Source organism: Mus caroli, chromosome 10 (genome assembly GCF_900094665.2).
Source record: "Mus caroli chromosome 10, CAROLI_EIJ_v1.1, whole genome shotgun sequence".
In the NCBI taxonomy this organism is placed as follows: domain Eukaryota; kingdom Metazoa; phylum Chordata; class Mammalia; order Rodentia; family Muridae; genus Mus; species Mus caroli.
The window spans coordinates 82,770,584-82,789,352 of record NC_034579.1 but is presented as its reverse complement, the minus strand read 5'-3'; the positions used below and the strand labels follow the sequence as shown (position 1 = coordinate 82,789,352).

The 18,769-nt window shown below is 40.7% G+C and overlaps 1 protein-coding gene across 7 annotated transcripts in view; it reads left to right on the top strand.

Annotated features, from left to right (window-relative positions):
* Positions 1-18,769, top strand: part of Ano4 (anoctamin 4) — a 374,740-nt gene that overhangs the window by 340,248 nt on the left and 15,723 nt on the right. For all 7 annotated transcript variants that reach the window (XM_021174227.2, XM_029482964.1, XM_029482962.1 and 4 more), the window contains 7 exons: positions 4,980-5,016; positions 5,969-6,080; positions 7,032-7,089; positions 7,207-7,304; positions 9,323-9,465; positions 15,609-15,761; positions 17,071-17,218. In XM_021174227.2, the coding sequence (XP_021029886.1) occupies positions 4,980-5,016; positions 5,969-6,080; positions 7,032-7,089; positions 7,207-7,304; positions 9,323-9,465; positions 15,609-15,761; positions 17,071-17,218 (749 nt within the window). The remainder of the gene's footprint in view (positions 1-4,979; positions 5,017-5,968; positions 6,081-7,031; positions 7,090-7,206; positions 7,305-9,322; positions 9,466-15,608; positions 15,762-17,070; positions 17,219-18,769) is intronic.

Here is an 18,769-nt window from a genome sequence, read left to right as displayed (position 1 = left end):
GAGAGGGAGAGAGGGAGAGAGGGAGAGAGGGAGAGAGGGAGAGAGGGAGAGAGGGAGAGAAAGAAAGAACAGAATACCCAAGATACAGTCTACAGAACTCAAAAAGGTCTAACCACAAGGGGAGAGAGAGGAAGGGAAGGACCTGGGAGGAAAAGGAGACAGGGTCAGGGGAGAGGAGAACATGATCTGGTATTGGGTGAGGGAAAAGGACTGAAGCCCTAAGGGCCAGCAGAAAGAATGGAAACAGGCAACCTTGTGAGGTAGGAGGTTGGGGGACCCTCCAGAATGTACCAGAGACCTGGGAGGTGAGAAACTCTCAGGATTCAAAGGAAGGGACCCTAGTTGAAATGCCCTACAGCAGATTCATAGTAACTTAACCAAACATCAGAGCTTTGAAAGTTTCTGAGTCTCTGTGGGATACAATGAATGCATGCTTACTGTATTCTTAACCAATGTCTTTTTCATTTCAATGTTTATCAAAAATATTTAATTTAGTTGGGGGATACGGCTCAGTTGTCTGAGTGTTTGCCTAACGTGCACAAAGCCCTGGAACTGCACACCTTGGATGCAATGGCACCAAGCTGTAAGCCCAGCACTTGTGAGTCAGGGGCAGGATCAGGAGTTTAAGACTAAGCTCAATTACATAATGAGTTCAAAGTCAGTCTGGGCTACACAGTGTCCTATCTCAAATTATAATAATTATCATTCCTTCAGTCTAGAGATGTAACACAGTAGTGCAGTGCATATTGGACTTGCACAGGTCCCTGAGGTCTATCCCCAACACTAATGCTAATAAATAATAATCTTATTTATAGTCATCCTTAAGAAATAACAGACTACACATTGGAGCTAGAAGTACATTGTGTTTGTCCCTGTGTATGGAGCAGGGGCAATTCATGCAGCTAAAAACAAGATCCACTTCAGAAGATAGCCAAGAAAAGATGAAGTAAACTAAAGTAAAAAAGAGGTTATATGGAGCGGGCAAAATGTCTAGTTGCTGACATTACAAAACACCCACTGTGTCATGAAAGCTAAGCCATAAACCTATTGATAATTGATACGTGTCCTAACAAAATTTTATCCTAACACAAATGTCCACACACTTAAACTAAGGGGTGTTAGCCAGAGGATTCCCTCTCAGGATATATTTTTTATTTTAGGTGCCATGTGAACATTTTTGGTGTTCTGATTTCCCAATCACTTTCAAACTAAAATAGTATGAGGTTACTAAGTAAAAAACACTAGTGAGAAGAAGCAAGGACAAGCTATAGCAAGAGGAGAGAGAGAGAGAGAGAGAGAGAGAGAGAGAGAGAGAGAGAGAGAGAGAGAACATAAGAATCACCCAGGACTCTCTTGCTCAGTGGCCAGCTGCCCGTCCCTCCTCAGTCCTCTCTCCCTAGCACTGCATTTCCACTCCTGTCGTCTGCCCTGGAGCTTCGTGAATTCCATTATGAGAGTAGCCAAGTGTGTAATGTAGTTTGGAACCGATTTCATCAGAATATAAAAACATAATAATTTAAGTCCTTTGGAAGCAATCACAGCATGATGGATGGCCAGCTAATGGCTGGAACACTGCCTTGCACAGCCGAGAGCATTGCAAAACTAAATTCTATATCGACTTCTGAAAATACTCAATTTAAGATACTTTTTGTGACCCAGCAATACAGTTATTTTTTAACAGCTATCTAAATTGGTTTGGACTACTCAAATTTTTGGCCAATATGGGTTTTCAGAATAAAAAAAAAATCAACATTTGGATTTTAATTATTAACACTTTTTTATTAAATCCTTGAGGGATAGATTGTTTTTATATTATTTGAAACTCTGTGTTATTATTTTAAATAATATATTCTGATTCTGACTTTTTGCTGAATTTGTCTAATCTTAACTAAAGAAGCAAGTTTATATGTGGTGCTTATTTCCAAGATCTTGTGGTGTGTGTTTACTTTTGTGCAGTATGTGCTTTAAAATAGATTTCATACTATCTTATTAAATTCTCTGAACCTAACACTCTGATGCCTCTAGATGACTAATTAACTATGTTTACTGGTTTACATTTTATTCAGAGTCTTGAAAAATAGTTTCACAAAAACCAAAACAGAACAAGACAAAATAACAGAATGGTGGTAGCACACACCTTTAATCCCAGCACTCGGGAGGCTGGAGCTGGCAGATAACTGAGTTTGAGGCCAGCCTGGTCTACAGAGAGTTCCAGGGTAGCCAGGGCTACACAGAGTAACCCTGTATTGAAAATCCACATAGATAGATAGATAGATAGATAGATAGATAGATAGATAGATAGATAGATAGATGATAGAAGATAGATAGATGGATGGATAGATAGATAAATAAGATAGATAATAGAAGATAGATAGATAGATGATAGATAGATAGATAGACAGACAGACAGACAGACAGACAGATAGATAGATAGATAGTTAATAAATAGATAGATATACAGACAGAACAAGTAATAATAATTTCAAAGAAGAGTGAAGAGGACAGGCGCTTTTCTCTCTACCACACTGTTTCAACTCTGTTCTACTTCTCTAGTGACTAAATGGCATCTCAAAACCATGCTTGCACACAAGGTAAACCATCAAGATAGGACAGTAAAGGATAATCCTTTTCATTCATCCATATGTGAATCAGGTATTTCATCATGCTATAAAAAGCAGAAAAATAATGTTAATATAAAAATATAGTGAATCAGAAAATATTACTAAAATTATAACAAATTCACAAGCATTGATCAAACTGATATGTCCAATTAGAAGTATATATAGCTATCTTACTTTAGAAACAACCTTGAAATCTAAAAGGGTTATATCGGTTAAAAATATTAACAAGCATAACTTATAGTATCTGCCTTAAAATTGAAAAATAAAGTTATAAAGTGGATAAAGAAAAACAAAACCTATGCATAATTACCTTATTGCAGTGGATTAAGATCTCCAATTAAAAGACAGAAGCCAAATCAATAACATAATGACCCAATTATATCTTTCCTACAAGACATGGTATTAGATATTTCATCCAAAGGGGATCCAAAAAGAAGCAGAACTAGCCTTGCCCGTATTAAATAAAGTGGATGTTAGACTACAAGTAATAAAAAGTTAAGGAATTCCATTATATAATGGTAAAGGATTGAATCAAACAGGGGAAACTAATTTGTTTCAGTACGTTTGGAAACAAAATTTTCCTGCTGACCTTATCAGAATAAACCATCTATGTTTTAATTATCCCAGTGTCCCAGTAAGAAATTAGCCACTTTACATGAACCACTCACCGAAGGGTCCCTTAGTTACCAATGAGCCCCTCTCTGGAAATGTGCCTTTTCCTGATTTATAGCCATAGTCTCTTGCTTTTCTGCTCTCTTTCTCTCCTTTTCTTTCCCCTTCCCTCCCTCCCTCTCTCCCTTCCTCCTTCCTCCTTCCTTCCTCCCCCTCCCACCCCTAGTGTGTTTGTGTGTGTGTGTGTGTGTGTGTGTGTGTGTGTGTGTGTGTTCATTGATGCCACAGACCCTTCTCTTGTCTCTGTGTACTTTATTTTTTAAAAAGTTAATATGAATCATGTCTTCATGTCATGGTTATTTTTTAACTGCCAGTTTTTCCAGTGTTCATACCCAAGTGACCAGCATCATCACAAGCTCTAGAAACCTTTGCGTTAAGTGTGACAAACTTATCCATTTGAACAGGGATGTGTTATGTGAAAAAGATAAAGAATAAACTGAGAATCAAAATTATACTTTTCAGGAAGGCGTTTTACCAAATTTACTAGTCATCAGCATTTTCACAATTAAGCCATTTTAGTGATAACATGCTTCATAACACTCAAATAAGTTTTACGCGGGCACCCATTCTAATCTCTTGTTTACAGGGGTTTTGTTTTTATGGTCAAAAGAAGATGACTAAACTATACCTCATACATTCTTGCTGTAATTATACAAATCTCTTTTAACATTGGGCTCTGTTAGTCTGAAGTTTCTGTATGCAAATGTTAATCTTATGGCTTTAGTCATTATATCTTTGTATAGAAAAACTACTTGCCTTACCAGAGTAAGCAGCCATAGCTGAATGTTTGGAGTCATGTGATCTAAGTGTTTGGTTTGACTCTACGGTAAGCAAGGATCCTGGGGAAGACAATTCAAAAATTAGGAAAGACCTGAATGTCTATAAGTCCAAGCCTATCCCACCTATAAGTAAGGGTGCAGTGGTCTGAAGGAGAGGTGAGACAATACGGTCAAGTCTACAGCTTCCCAAAGAGAATGCTGACATCCAGCCTAGGGAATTTTAAACAGTATGTTTTAAGTACACTGCATAATCTTAGTTTTCTTTTTAGAGAAAGCAGGTTTTTATTCTCTCACTTTATATCCTCTCTGGAAAATCTCTGAGAGCTCTATTTTACTGAACTAACACACACACACACACACACACACACACACACACACACACACAAGCCCTCCATTCTCTCTGAGAACCATCTGTCAATCAGATAGCTAGGTGAATCAAGAATGTATTCAGCGCAATAATGGAGAGATAGAACCACATGTTCTGGGAGTCTCCCACAATGCTTGCTCAACCCAGCATGCATGGTGCTGTAATGTAGAACTTATGGAATTTCACAACAACAAGAGGACAGAGGCTCACCTTAGAAACCAACGAGAGATTCTTACATTCAGTTGCCAACTCTGGAATGTAATGAAGGATCAGCCTCACTCAGGAAACTGCTTATTAGCGGTATTGAGTCTCCTTGCCACAGAATTATTAACCCCAAGAAGCCAGATTTTTTAAAACCATAAAGGAAGCCCTTGCACCGTCCTAACTATTCCTGAAAGCATCCTGTTGCTCAGAGTGTTTCCCATTGTTTGAAACATAAAGAAAAAGTTTCACTCCCAACTTGATTGCCTGTGTTCTTTATAATTGTCGGCTTCAGAACGTCTAGAGTTCATTTGTTAAACGTATGAATTTATTTTACAGCTCTATGAAAAAGTCGCACTCCTTCTAACAAATCTGGGTAAGTGAAGGCAGCCTTCTTCTGCAGTCCAGGGATCCAAAAGGCTTTAGAGCCTCCCTTCCAGAGTGTGCTGGAGAAAGACCAGCCCCTGTGGCCCCTGCAGGCCCGCCGCCACTCTCCAGTTGGTGGCCCACACCCATGAGTTTATGGGCAACACGTTAGACTCAGTGGGCTACTTTCAATTAGAGAGAGAGAGAGAGAGAACAGAAAAACAGAAAATTAGGACAGAGAGGATGGGTGGGTCTGGGAGGGCTTAGGGAAGAAATGACGATGGATATGATCAAACTATATTAAATGCATATGTTAAATTCTCAGTTAACAAAAATAATATCTCATTTTAAAATGAAAGAAATGCCCCTTAACTGAGAATTACACATGATTCTTTCTCTCCAGCAAGACAATTTAAATGCATCTAGTAAAAAGATCTTTTTCTATCTATACTTTTCAAGCTGTCATATTCCATAAGTGTCATAAGCCACTGAAATTTAAAGTAGATGTACACATGGAAAATAGCAACACAAAAGAGCACAGGTACAAAGTATCCAGGATCACTAGCATCACAGCCGGCTCTGACTCTATGTACAGCCTACTCTATTGGCAGAAACTTGGTCAAAACAAAGAGACTGCAGAGATGGCTGAAAAGCAGGCACTTTCAGCCTGACTGTCTCTGATCCAGCCTCTCCAGATGCCCTGTAACCACAGAGCAGGCTGGACGCTCCTTTCAGAAGTACCAGTAGTTACCTGAGACCACACTGTGGTTTAGACTGATCTTTAACCTGAAGGTCTATCTCCTGCATGCTCTGTCCAGTAACATGTCAACTGTCAGCAAGCCCCAGCCTCCAGTGCCTCCTGATGATCCTCTGAGTCCTTGGGGGGGTGGGAGGGGGGGTGAAGCAGGAAGTGGGAAAGGATCGTGGCCAGCCTCTCAAACCCTACTCCCTTTTGCCCACAGAACAGCCTCGCACAGAATCCGAGTGGGAGAACAGCTTTACCTTGAAAATGTTTCTTTTTCAGTTTGTCAATCTGAACAGCTCCACTTTTTACATCGCATTCTTCCTCGGAAGGTAAGAAGTACGTTGCTCCGTGCCCCACCCCCTGCCCCAGCCCTAATGGGAATGGAACACTCAGAGCCCACTGGCCGGGGGTCCTCCCTGTTGAGTGATCAATGCAAAGTGTAGAAAGAGGAGGTCAGGCACCTCCTTTCCCTTCCCAAACTGCAAAACCTGGAAAATAGTCTCTCCTCCAAAGCGCCGGTACCTCTTCGATTGCACAGATAAAAGTTTGTGTGGGCAAAGCAATGGGTGGAAAGCTTGGAACTTCCAGCTCACTTGAGTCAAGCCTGAGGGTGCCATACCCGTGTTAGTAAGTGCCATAACGAGCTGAAAGCTGAAGTATGGCCAAGGTCCCTGACTTCACAGAAGGACATCCCAGCAGGGAAGAGGGTAGAAATGAGAAGCGAAGGCTTTCTGGATTTCTGAAACCCACCAGAGATCAAAATTTTGAAGGATTCCCTGTTTCATGGTATGATGGTGATACCCGCCCATCCTATCTGAGGGCAAGGCCATGAGGCCAGTTTGGGTGAGCAGAAGCAGAGGCCTCTCTTTTGTTGTTTAGCTACTTCAGCAGCAAGAAACTGCTGTTATAACTAATTACCATGATGCTAGCTAAACCAACACTGCTGGTATTCAAAAAGATCAAATATGGGTGAACGCAGGAGCAGAACTGCTGCTCACACAGGCTGGGGCGCTTGATGTTCAGTAGAAACATTCGAAGACCTAGGAAACAGCCAGAATGGGCTCTTGCCCTCCTCGGCAGCTAAGCAGGATGGCCTAAAGAGAAATGTTCCTTGGAGAATTCCAGAAGCTCAAGTAATGACCATTCTAGAGGGTTTCCTCGTGCCTTCAGACATGACCTTTAATGGCTCCCATCATTTACTTTAGAGGCATGCTAAGGTGAATGTAGTAGTCACTGAAAGCCTGGACTGCACAATGCTAATGCTTGCTTCTGTGTTGAAGATTTACAGGACACCCAGGTGCCTACTTGAGATTGATAAACAGGTGGAGGCTAGAAGAGGTTAGTGCTCTCCCCCTCATCCTCATTAAACAGCTTTAAGGCGACTTTGTGCAGAGTGGAAGCCAGCCACTCTTGTGTTCCTCGACTGATGGATCTCTGTGCTTGTTTGCCTCACAGTGCCACCCTAGCGGATGCCTTATTGATCTCTGCATGCAAATGGGTATTATAATGGTGCTAAAGCAGACCTGGAATAATTTCATGGAACTTGGCTACCCGTGAGTACTGTAGCTTTCAGAGGGAGGGACACTGTGTCCCGTGATGAACACTGCTGAGTGTAAGCATTATGGACTCCACAGTTAAACCAGTATGTCACATGCAGATTCAAAGGCAGTCATAAAAACAGTAAACACTGGGGCCCAGTGAGATGGCTACACAGGGAAAGACTTTTACCACCCGAACCGGGCAACATGAATTGGATCCTCTTGGAACTCACTCAAAGATTTTCAAGAAACAATTGACTCAAAGTCGCCCTCTGATCTCTATATGTGTACCATGGTACAGTACACATAGCATACACACATACACATGTAAGACAATAATAAATTTTTAATTAAAAATAATAAACATTGGCTCTTTTAGGATTAGCACAACCTATATAAATAAAAGTGACCAATCTTGCCCGGTGTGGTGGCGCACGCCTTTAATCCCAGCACTTGGAAGGCAGGGGCAGGCAGATTTCTGAGTTTGAGGCCAGCCTGGTCTACAGAGTGAGTTCCAGTACAGCCAGGGCTACACAGAGAAACCCTGTCTCAAAAAAAAAAAAAAAGTGACCAATCTTTTTATTTAATTTTATCAATTTTTCAAGAATGTCATACAATCACTTTTAATCATTTCTCCTCCTTTTCCCAACTCCTCCTAGACCCATACTGATATCCTTACCCATACAAACAAATTCATGTGTCCTCTTTTTATTTTATTTTAAGCCTATTATGCTGCCCCAAATACTCTTGGGTGTGGAAGCATGGTTGGCCTACTAGTGGTTACCTTTAAAGAAAAGTGACTTAATATCTTTATGAGTCCTCTATGCATGTGCAGACTCTGGATGTGTGTGTGTGTGTGTGTGTGTGTGTGTGTAGCATGCTTTAATGATGTCTCTGACATTTGGGGTTCCAGTACAAGTCCTTGGCTATTTAATTATTCATAAGATCTTTATTCCCATTTCCATGAAAAAAATCAGAATCTTAATTTTAAAAAAGAAAGTACAGCAAGTTCAGACTACAGAAAAAAGAAAGTTGGAAAAGTAGATAATGTCAGAGAGTTAAAAGAGCATATTATCACTCAATGATAAGATGTTCCGGTTGATAACAATGGGCAGAATCTTCTTATTATCTCTGTAAAATAGCTGTGAGCTTTGCTATGAGAGCTCAGCCAGGCTGTTAAGTACACATCGTGACCTTTCTGTGTCTGATGGGATTCCACACCAGTTGGTTTCCAGGTCACTTCAGTGACTGGAGGAAAACATCTCTCTGGGACTCAGGGACGACCACTGAGCTGGGACTGCCTGCAACTTGCTGAATGAGGAACCCCTTCTCTTAGGGCCCTGTCAGAAGCAAGAGTACCAATTTTCTATTCTTAGATCCAATTTTTTAAAATCTCACACCAAGTGTCTAATGTTTTCTATAAGACTTTTAAAAAGTAAACATACAAATAGAAATATGGTGTCTTACTTTATGGAAGATTTGATTGAATCTAATCAAAATGTTAACCAATGAGTCAAGACACATAGCAAAACCATGGGGTAAGCAAAGTGTCTGATAGCCGCCCCTCTTTTTTCCTCATTCCACATACTTTTGTTTGACTATTTCCATTCCTGGAAAGCTGATTGTTATCTTCAGATATGCTGGTCCCTGGCATCAGACTATACTGATCATGATCACCCATGTGATAGGACTGCAAATGAGGACTAAGTTAAGCCATGTAAGCTAGACCTTCTAACCGTTGAATGTCCAAGGTGTTGCCATGGTACCAAGTAGACCCATGATGCTCTCAGGCGTCTAACCAACTGAACATGAGACCATATAGGAAATCAAATACGTTCATCAGCCATTCTGTCTACTCGCTAACAGAAATACTTCAGGGATTCAGAATTCTCTCTAGTCCCAATCTTTCTGCCTGAGTGAAGCTGGTTTTTAACTGTGGTGCCAAATGCTTACTCTCTTCTTTCTCATTACTTTCTCATTGTTCTTAGGAACAATCATGTCTAATTTTCTAAGAAACTGATCTTGTCACCCAGGTTAATTCAAAATTGGTGGACTAGAAGAAAAGTCCGACAAGAACATGGGACTGAAAGGAAAATAAATTTCCCACAGTGGGAAAAGGACTACAATCTTCAGCCGATGAATGCCTATGGACTCTTCGATGAATACCTGGAAATGAGTATGGAAAGATATCTGCTTTGCATTTTAATTATATATGCAAGCCTTTGATCTGTATCTACACTCAATTAAATGTACATCCGTTATCATCTGGCCATTCATGTAAGGGGATTCTGGTGTGAGGGCTTTCCAAAGCAACAAGTATAAAGGAAAGTGAAATTTTAAGACATTCAGAGCCAGGACTGGGGTTCTAGCTCAGTGTACAGTGCTTATCTAGTATGTATAAGCACATGAGTAAGATTCACTAGCATCTCAAATGAACAAAGTTCAGGGGATAGTCATTTCAAATCTTTCAGGATACTCTATCTTGCTGCCTGAATCACCAGAAGAGCTGAACTCATAGCCTACAGTAGAGATATTTCTTAGCATATTCTAGCTTGCTCTCTCTGTCTCTGTCTCTCTCTGTCTTTCTGCCTCTCTGTCTCTGTCACTCTGTCTCTGTCAGTCTGTCTGTCTGTCTGTCTGTCTGTCTGTCTGTCTCTCTCTCTCTCTCTCTCTCTCACACACACACACACACACACACACACACAAATTAACCCTACTCATGGAGTCTCTATCCTGTAGCCCAAAGACCTCCTCGTATGCCCCATGTCTGTACTCTGTCTCATTAAGGAACTCAATCCACTGGGGGAAAAATGCTGGAAAATAACATGCATCAAAAAAAAGATAGAAAAATCATCACTCAGAGTGATTGACTCCCATATCCAGCAGACATCTGTTAAGCTTTACTCAATGCCAAGGAAACACTACACTTGGCACCAGACACACAAAGGGAATATGACACAGTGCTCAGTTCTGAAGGGTACATAGACTAATGGGGAAGAGCCAGAGACAGGAAGTGTAAGCACAGGAAGTATCACAGTTGCCATGCCATGAATCATGGGAAGTACATCAGGGCAGCCATTTTTGTTATGGGAGGGAAGTGATAGAAAGTGAGAAATGCTTGACTTGGGCTGGGCTACACTTAGTTAAGGAATCCGACTTCTTTAAAATCAAACCCAAGTTAGTCTCAGCATCTATCCTGTGAGGAAATAATAATAATGATGCTCTCCTGTGTGTGTGTGTGTGTGTGTGTGTGTGTAAGTGTGTGTAAGTGTGTGTAAGTATGTGTGTGTGTGTGTGTGTATGTGTGTGTGTGTGCAATTCTCTTCTTTTGAAAATCTCCTGTTTAAGCTCTCCAATGTAGAGGTGAAATGAGAGTCAAGATGGGCAAGATGAACTACTTCTGAAGGAAGCAATCCTGGCTGGGAGAATTTGAAAATTAAAGGAGCAATAGAATTGATGCTTAATGTTTCTTAGATTGCTTCTGTCCTAAGTATCTATTGATGTTTTCAGAGATTCAATTAGACCACGGCAGAATGATATAACTTGGAGAAAAACCTCAACGTGGGCATTAATAATAAAACTTAATAAAGGCAATTCATTAAGAGAAATCACCATTTTAAGTCTCTTAATGGACTCTCCCCCATAAAGAAGAAAATGAATAAGAATACCCCCCTTAAGAAACATTTTTGTAGGTAGGATGCCGCAGCTCCTATGGTATCGCTGCAGCTTGGAACGGCGTGAGGCATATCACAGACAGACAGGAAATCTACCTGCTTCCTTTTGGTTTGGTTTTGATTTTTCCTAATCGCCTCCTGGATTTATTATGTTATTAAATACTATGACTTACTGAATTGCAATATAAAGTGATTTTGAGAAGTGGGTAAATCTCAAGCATACAGATGGGGTCTTCACAGACTTAGACATAAGAGCAGTGTAAGCGAGAGGCTGGCAAACTGTTCTCCCCAGGCCAAACTCAGCCCAATAATTTTTATAAGTGATGTGTTCTATTACCATCCCACACCCCGTCCCTTAGGCACAAATAATCCTGTTCTAAGGACAGGTGAAGAGGGCATGCCACTTTAGATCGCCACATACTCACTGAATCTTACTAAATTGTTAGGCTTTTTGAAAATTACTCTAGTTGGTATACAGTAACATCTCAACATGGTTTCAATATGAAAGTTTCTGGCAACTAATGACACTAAACAAAGATTCTTATATTCTTAGATTCATATATTCTCTTTAGATTTCTACCTGACACACGTCTTAGGAGTAGGAGGCATATCTTTTTCTTAGTGATTTGTAGCATATACTTACATACTATAGACATGAGCCATGTATTAGTTGATTTTCTTATTGTGACAAATGTGACAAATTGTCACAGAACAACTTGGTGAAAGGAAGGTTTGTTTTAGTTCCTGGTGTGAGGAGCACAGTCCATCATGCCATATAAGATACAGTAGCAGAAAGCTCCATGGATGCAGAAGTTTATAGCAGCTTACATCTCATCTAAATAGGAAACAGGGTGAGCTGGACACAGAGTCATATTCTAAATATTAGCCATAGCCCCCATTGGCCCACTTCATCCAATTAGACCCTACTGCCTAAGGCAGTGGTTCTCAACCTGTGGGTCACAACCCCTTTGAGGTCTCACATCAGGTAGATACCCAGCATATCAGATATTCACAATACATTACAGCAGCAAATTACAATTATGAAGTAGCAACAAAATAGTTTTTATGGTTTGGGGTCACCACAACATGAGGGACTGTCTTAAAGAGTCATAGCATTAGGAATATTAAGAACCAAAATAATACCAGCTATAGACCACATATTCAAACATAGATATGTGGATACATCTCATATCGAGACCATCACATGCCAGATAAAGTTGTTGCAAGTCAAACGACTTTCCTTGCTTGATGGCTTGTCTTCCCACTCATAATGCTATCTTCAATTATGTTCTTCAAATTAGTTCCAACGAATTTCACATTAACACTCCCAATTTCTATTGTAAAGAAGACCAACAACAACTTTACTGAGGTATTGCCTGGAATTTAGTTAAAGCCCTCCAACAATTTGAACAATACTTGTATATTGTCCAGTCCCTGAATGTGTTATATTCCTGCATTTGTCTTTATATATTTTCTCAATAGTCTTAGTGTAACGATTTTGGGTTGCATACTTTAGATTTATTACTAAGAACTTGATACATTTTAGGCAATTGCAAATAATGTTGCCTTCACAATTTTTCTGCTTGTATATTGTTTGTTTGTTTGTAATATGGGGCTTTGTTGTTTTTTATCCTGATGGCTGAACCCAGAGCCTCATTAATTTTAAGCACAAACTCCTGCCTTGAACTGCACACAGGGCCCTCCCTTTATTGTCTGTTTTGTTGCTATTATATACAGTTACCACTGATTTGTATGTTGACCTTGTAAGAAAGAAGCCTTCTGAAAACTAATATCAATTATAATTCATATGTATTTTTTACATTTTTCTATAGGTTCTCTCATATCATCTACAAATAATGATAATTTTATATTTCCCTTTCTAATCATTAAACATTTGGGTTATTCTTGTCCTAAAACCATTCATATGATGCTGACATGGGCATCTTGCTCCTGACAGGAAGACAAAAGGGTTCTATACATTACTGTTACTAGTGATATCAGATACATTTTTATACATTTCTCAGATTAAAGAAGTATTCATATATATATTCATATATGTGTATAGATATGGATGACTAGATATACATATAGATATGTTTCTGACCAGCATCGTCTTAAGTTTAACCTTCAGTTTAACCTGGCTTTCCTTGCTGTTCCAAGCCACTCTTTGTCATTATGTGCCAGTCAATGAGCCAGCATAACTTAGTACCTAACAAATCCCTTCCAAACACAAACCACTGCAGAGTGTATGTGGGAAGGAGAAACATAGTGAGGCCCACATTCCTACTTTCACAAAGCCAAGTATAAATAAGGAAGAATAGAGGCCAAAGCATAAGTGCAAATAAATTCATTCTGTGTTGCTCAGCAACAGTGGAAGCTACCAGATGAGGCTGTGCAACTGTAAATCTCCAAGAGAGGGTACCTTTGAGCTTAACCTTAAAAGAAGAATTGAGTTTCATTAGTTTATCAATACAGACATTATGTGTATGTTTGACTCACAAGACCATAAGTTCAATGTGGTCAGAGCAAAGTTTTTTTGTTTTTTTTTTATTTGTTTGTTTGTTTGGTTGGGTTTTTTTTTTTGTCAAGTCTGAAGCATGAGGCACATTTGATCTTGAAGCTTAGAAGTCTGCATGGAAGAATGACTAAGAGTTTTGAGTGGTAGGGAGAAAAGGAGGAGTTGGTCTGTATGTAGGCTGTGAGAACCTTCTGAAGCATTTCTTGTAGAAAGATGATGAGCAACGGCTGTAACCAAGACTCTTGTGCAGACTGACAGAGATTCAGTGGGGAAGAGAGGTGAATGTCAGGAAAGACAGAGTCTGATGTCAAGTAGGGACAGTGGAAAAGAGGGAGAAGTGGGAGACAATAATGATGGAACTTGGAGTTGAATGGTTCTGATAGCTCACCTAGCAGAGATATAGTATCTAGCCAAGAAGACCATGAACAGGAAGAATGTCAAAATAGGAATCGTCATATCAGGGTGTGGCACATCAGCATATCTTAAGTGTTACATGAGGAGATGCTTTGGAAATATACAACTATCCTATTTTCAACATTCCACCCACTTACTGTAGTATTCTTCCATGTAAAGTTCAATTAATGGTGGCTTCCCATTCTCTCCATCTGTCTTAGTCAGGGTTTCTATTCCTGCACAAACATCATGACCAAGAAGCAAGTTGGGGAGGAAAGGGTTTATTCGGCTTACACTTCCACACTACTGTTCATCACCAAGGAAGTCAGGACTGGAACTCAAGCAGTTCAGAAAGCAGGAGCTGATGCAGAAGCCATGGAGGGATGTTCTTTACTGGCTTGCTTAGCCTGCTCTCTTATAGAACCCAAGATTACCAGCCCAGAGATGGTTCCACCTTCAAGAGGCCTTTCCCCCTTGATCACTAATTGAGAAAATGCCTTACAGTTGGATCTCATGGAGGCATTTCCTCAACTGAAGCTCCTTTCTCTGTGATAACTCCAGCTGTGTCAAGTTGACANAAAANTAGCCAGTACAATTGACCNCTTGTCAACTTTACACACAAACACATCACTAGTAAGCCTCAACCCTTAGTTCTTATTCAAGATCTAAACAACTTTAAAAATCTCACAGTCTTTACATATTAAAAGTTCAATCCTTTTAAAATATCCAATATCTTTTAAAATCCAAAGTCTCTTTACAATTAAAGTTTCTTAACTGTGGGATCCACTAAAAATATTTTCTTCCTTCAAGAGGGAAAAATATCAGGGCACAGTCACAATCAAAAGCAAAAATTAAACTCTAACTGTCCAATGTCTGGGATCCAACTCATGATCTTCTGGGCTCCTCCAAGGGCTTGGGTCACTTTTCCAGCCATGCCCTTTGTAGTACACACCTTGTCTTCTAGGCTCCAGCTGCCTGTACTTCACTGCTGCTGCTGTTCTTGGTGGTCATCTCATGGTACTGGCATCTCCAAAACGCTGCTGTCTTCCACTGTAACTTGGCTTCACCAATAGCCTCTCATAAGCTCTCTTCATGGTGCCAAGCCTCAACCCCTTTGCATGACCCCTTCAGTCCTGGGCCATCAATTGCAACTGAGGCTACACCTTTGCCAATGGCCTTTCATGGCCTCTCACAGTGCCAAACCTTAGCTGCTCTGCATGACCCCTTCATGCCTTCAAAACCTGGGTGACCTATCACATTTCTACAGAATTAGGCACATCCTCTCCCACTGAGGCCAGAAATGCAAGTTCTCTGCTACATGGGGGTTGGGGGGGGCAGACCAGTCCATATATACTCTTTGGTTGGTGGCTTTGTCTCTGAGAGCTCTGAGGGGTCCAGGTTAGTTGATACTGTTGTTTTTCCTGCTGAATTGCAATCCCCTTCAGCTCCTTCAATCCTTCCTCTAACTCTTCCTTAGGGGTCCCCTACTTCAGTCTAATGCTTGACTGGAAGTATCTGCATTTGTCCCAGTCAGCTGCTGGTAGAGCCTCTCAGAGGACAGCCATGCTAGCCTGCAAGCATAGCATAGCATCAGTAATACTGTCAGGGTCTGGTGACTGTGCATGGGATAGATCCCAAAATATGACTTGATGTAATGATACATCTGGGTTACTGTCTCTTTGAAACAACCATGGGAAACTAACATTATTCATTTTTCTCCCTTTTCCTCCCTAGTCCTTCAGTTTGGATTCACGACTATCTTTGTGGCAGCTTTTCCTCTAGCACCGCTTCTGGCCTTACTGAATAACATCATTGAAATCCGACTTGATGCTTATAAGTTTGTTACTCAGTGGAGAAGGCCTTTGGCTTCGAGAGCCAAAGACATTGGTAAGTTGGGACCAGGTAGGCTCTTTTGAAGATATCAAACAACTTGTAGAAAAATGTTAAAGCTTGCCTGATCCAGTGATACACACCTTTGATCCCAGCACTGGAGAGACTCTGGCAGGTGTATCTCTGTGAGTTCAAAGCCTGCATGGTATACATATTGAGTTCCGGGCCCACCAGGGCTACATAGTAAGACCCTGATACATACATACATACATACATACATACATGTATACATACTAAAACAAATTAAAAGCCACACACTTTAGGAATCCTCAAGGTTTCAGCTAATTTTTGAAGAAAAAAACCAACTACATTGGTTTTAAATAATATTGTGCAAGAAATAAAACCACCTACTCAGACCGATTGCTTTAGATTTCCAGTGCTTCGTGAATTTGTGCTTAAACAGATTCTTAGTTTGCTCATTTCTGCCCTAAGACTTCAGAATCGAAAATATTGATTCATCACTTTTAAAAATAGATCGATTTGCTTCCATCCTACCATACCCCCATTTTCCTCAGTGTTTTCCTTACATGAAGCAAAACCTAGCTTCTCCAGTGGCAGAGATGGGCTTTGAGCTTTGGCTAAAACTACTGAGTCAATGAATGGTGGCTTTCCATCGTCTCCATTCCTTCTCTGTTTATTCATTAATTCTACCATGAAGAAGAGCCATCTTTTATCCCGGGGTGTTTTCAGTTTGTATTTCTTAGTGTTTCTGTTGATATGATTTGATGATCTTTGGGTTATGATGCAGCACTGCTCTGCATGAGATGTAGCACTCTCGAGAGCAGCTGGGATAGGGACTGTCTCATACATGCCTGCATCCAGTACTGAGAACAAGGCAGCTAGGCACTAGCCAGTGAGCATAGCTGAGACCTGGATGCAGACGTTTTGCTCAGATTAGCCTCTTACTGTCCAAAGGAAGCAAGTGTTTACTCACTGGGCTTCGGCTTGTGCCAGCACATCAGGGACAGTCTGCAAAGGTGAGCAGAAGAGACCTAGTCGTTACCACTGAGGAGTGTCCAGTCTGCTAAGGCCTTGACACTGTGTGCCGATCTTATCAGATGGCACAGGAATGACTGGGCAGCTAGATTTCTTTGACTGATGCTGACCCCAAGCCATGAGTACACTGGTACATGCACACACCTACAGAAATTCCTTCCATTCCAAACAGTTTGGAAACACAGAGAATAATGCCTTGTTGCCAGAGGCATTTGGAAAGATGAAAAAGGACTTTCACAGGTGGGTTCATCTTGCTGTTTTCATTCTCACTACATCTGGAGGAACTAACACCACCCTTCTCTTTGAACAGGAATTTGGTATGGAATTCTCGAAGGCATCGGGATTCTGTCTGTTATTACGAATGCATTTGTCATAGCAATAACATCCGACTTCATCCCTCGCTTAGTATATGCTTATAAATATGGACCTTGTGCAGGCCAAGGAGAAGCTGGGCAAAAGTAAGTGCCAGAAAACGATTATGAAACTTCCATTTCTTAGCCATAGCATGGTGCCGGACACAGAGAGGCTTTTATACCGGGCATGTGACACACAAGCCCAGACAAAGCCTGTGGTAGGGGAAATGAAATTATGTCATTATGTTTTTAGCCAAAGAAAACACATCCCATTTAGCAAAGGGTTGGAGCCCAAACAAGTCAGACAAGTTTCAGATGCTTCTAATGTGAGAGCAGCGGTTCTATTTTCCCTGTCTGACTCCTGCCAACTCCAAATTCACAACTGTGTGAGCTCCTAATGTGTGTAACAACAAAAACAGCATGCAACTTAGTATAAATATAGCTATGGAAATTTTATGAATGTATAAAAAGGGAATTACTATCTGAGATTCACACTGTCATGGTCTGGAGGCTGCAAATTTGACATGAGGACTGTGGACCCCTGTACCTAAGACCCAGAAGGGACTCAATAAATATTGGTGTAGCATGAAGATTATGTTTTCCCTACCTAGGATCAGTCAAATTAAGACATAATCCTGTGTTCTGAGGTTTAGAGTAGAATGCACATGGTCAGATAAAACCTAATTGTTACTATCAAATGCCACCTACCTTTTATTTCTGTGCTTTGCCAAAAATCTTAGCATGCATTACTGAGTCCCTAAAGTCACAATAATGATCTAACTCTAACCGTGGTGTTTAGATGTCTGCCTATCATCTTTGATGCCTAGAAAATTATCTTCTATGGCTGGCACCTAATAAAAGCAACCCTGCCCCCTGGTTTACAGTCTTAGCCAAATTAATTTGCTCCCTATGCCACTGTAGGCAAATGGCATAACTTGCCTGAGTTAAGCAAACCTGGAGGGATCCAGTTTCACCATTATCCCACACACACTAAGGCATGGATGATGGAGGGCTGTGACAGAGCTCACAATCTACCCATCTGCAGAGGCTCCTGTGAAGTCTTCTTCTACAGTAATCACCAGGCCATTAAACACTAATTGTCTAACAACTTTAAATGAGCCTATCGACTCTTTAGAACCAAGACTTAAAGACTTGGATTATACTGCCCAGGCAATACTCCCTAATGGCAATCCCCGTCAACAGTCTCTACTTGATTTAGCCTGAAAAAGCTTCCCTTCACTGAAGCTACTTTCAGATATATTCTGCATTTGATTCTCAAAAATGACTCAGAGAAGGATATACATTACTATCCTCACTCTGAAAGGCAGAGGATTGTTAAAGGGGCGAACTCCACCGTAACCACTGGAACCTACACAGAGGTAGAGCTACACCTATACAGACCTCTCTATTCTTAGCTCCAGGGCCCCACAGGTGACTCTATGGCTCATCTCACTGTAAACCTCCTGAGTTTAATCTGTAATAAAGTGTTCTGATCCTTCCCCACTTCTGCTTATGATGAAACTTGCGATTGGTTTTGGGAGAATCAAAATGAACAGAGGCAAGATTTTGCTGAAAGGACCCAGATATAGCTGTCTCTTGTGAGACTATGCCGGGGCCTAGCAAACACAGAAGTGGATGCTCACAGTCAGCTATTGG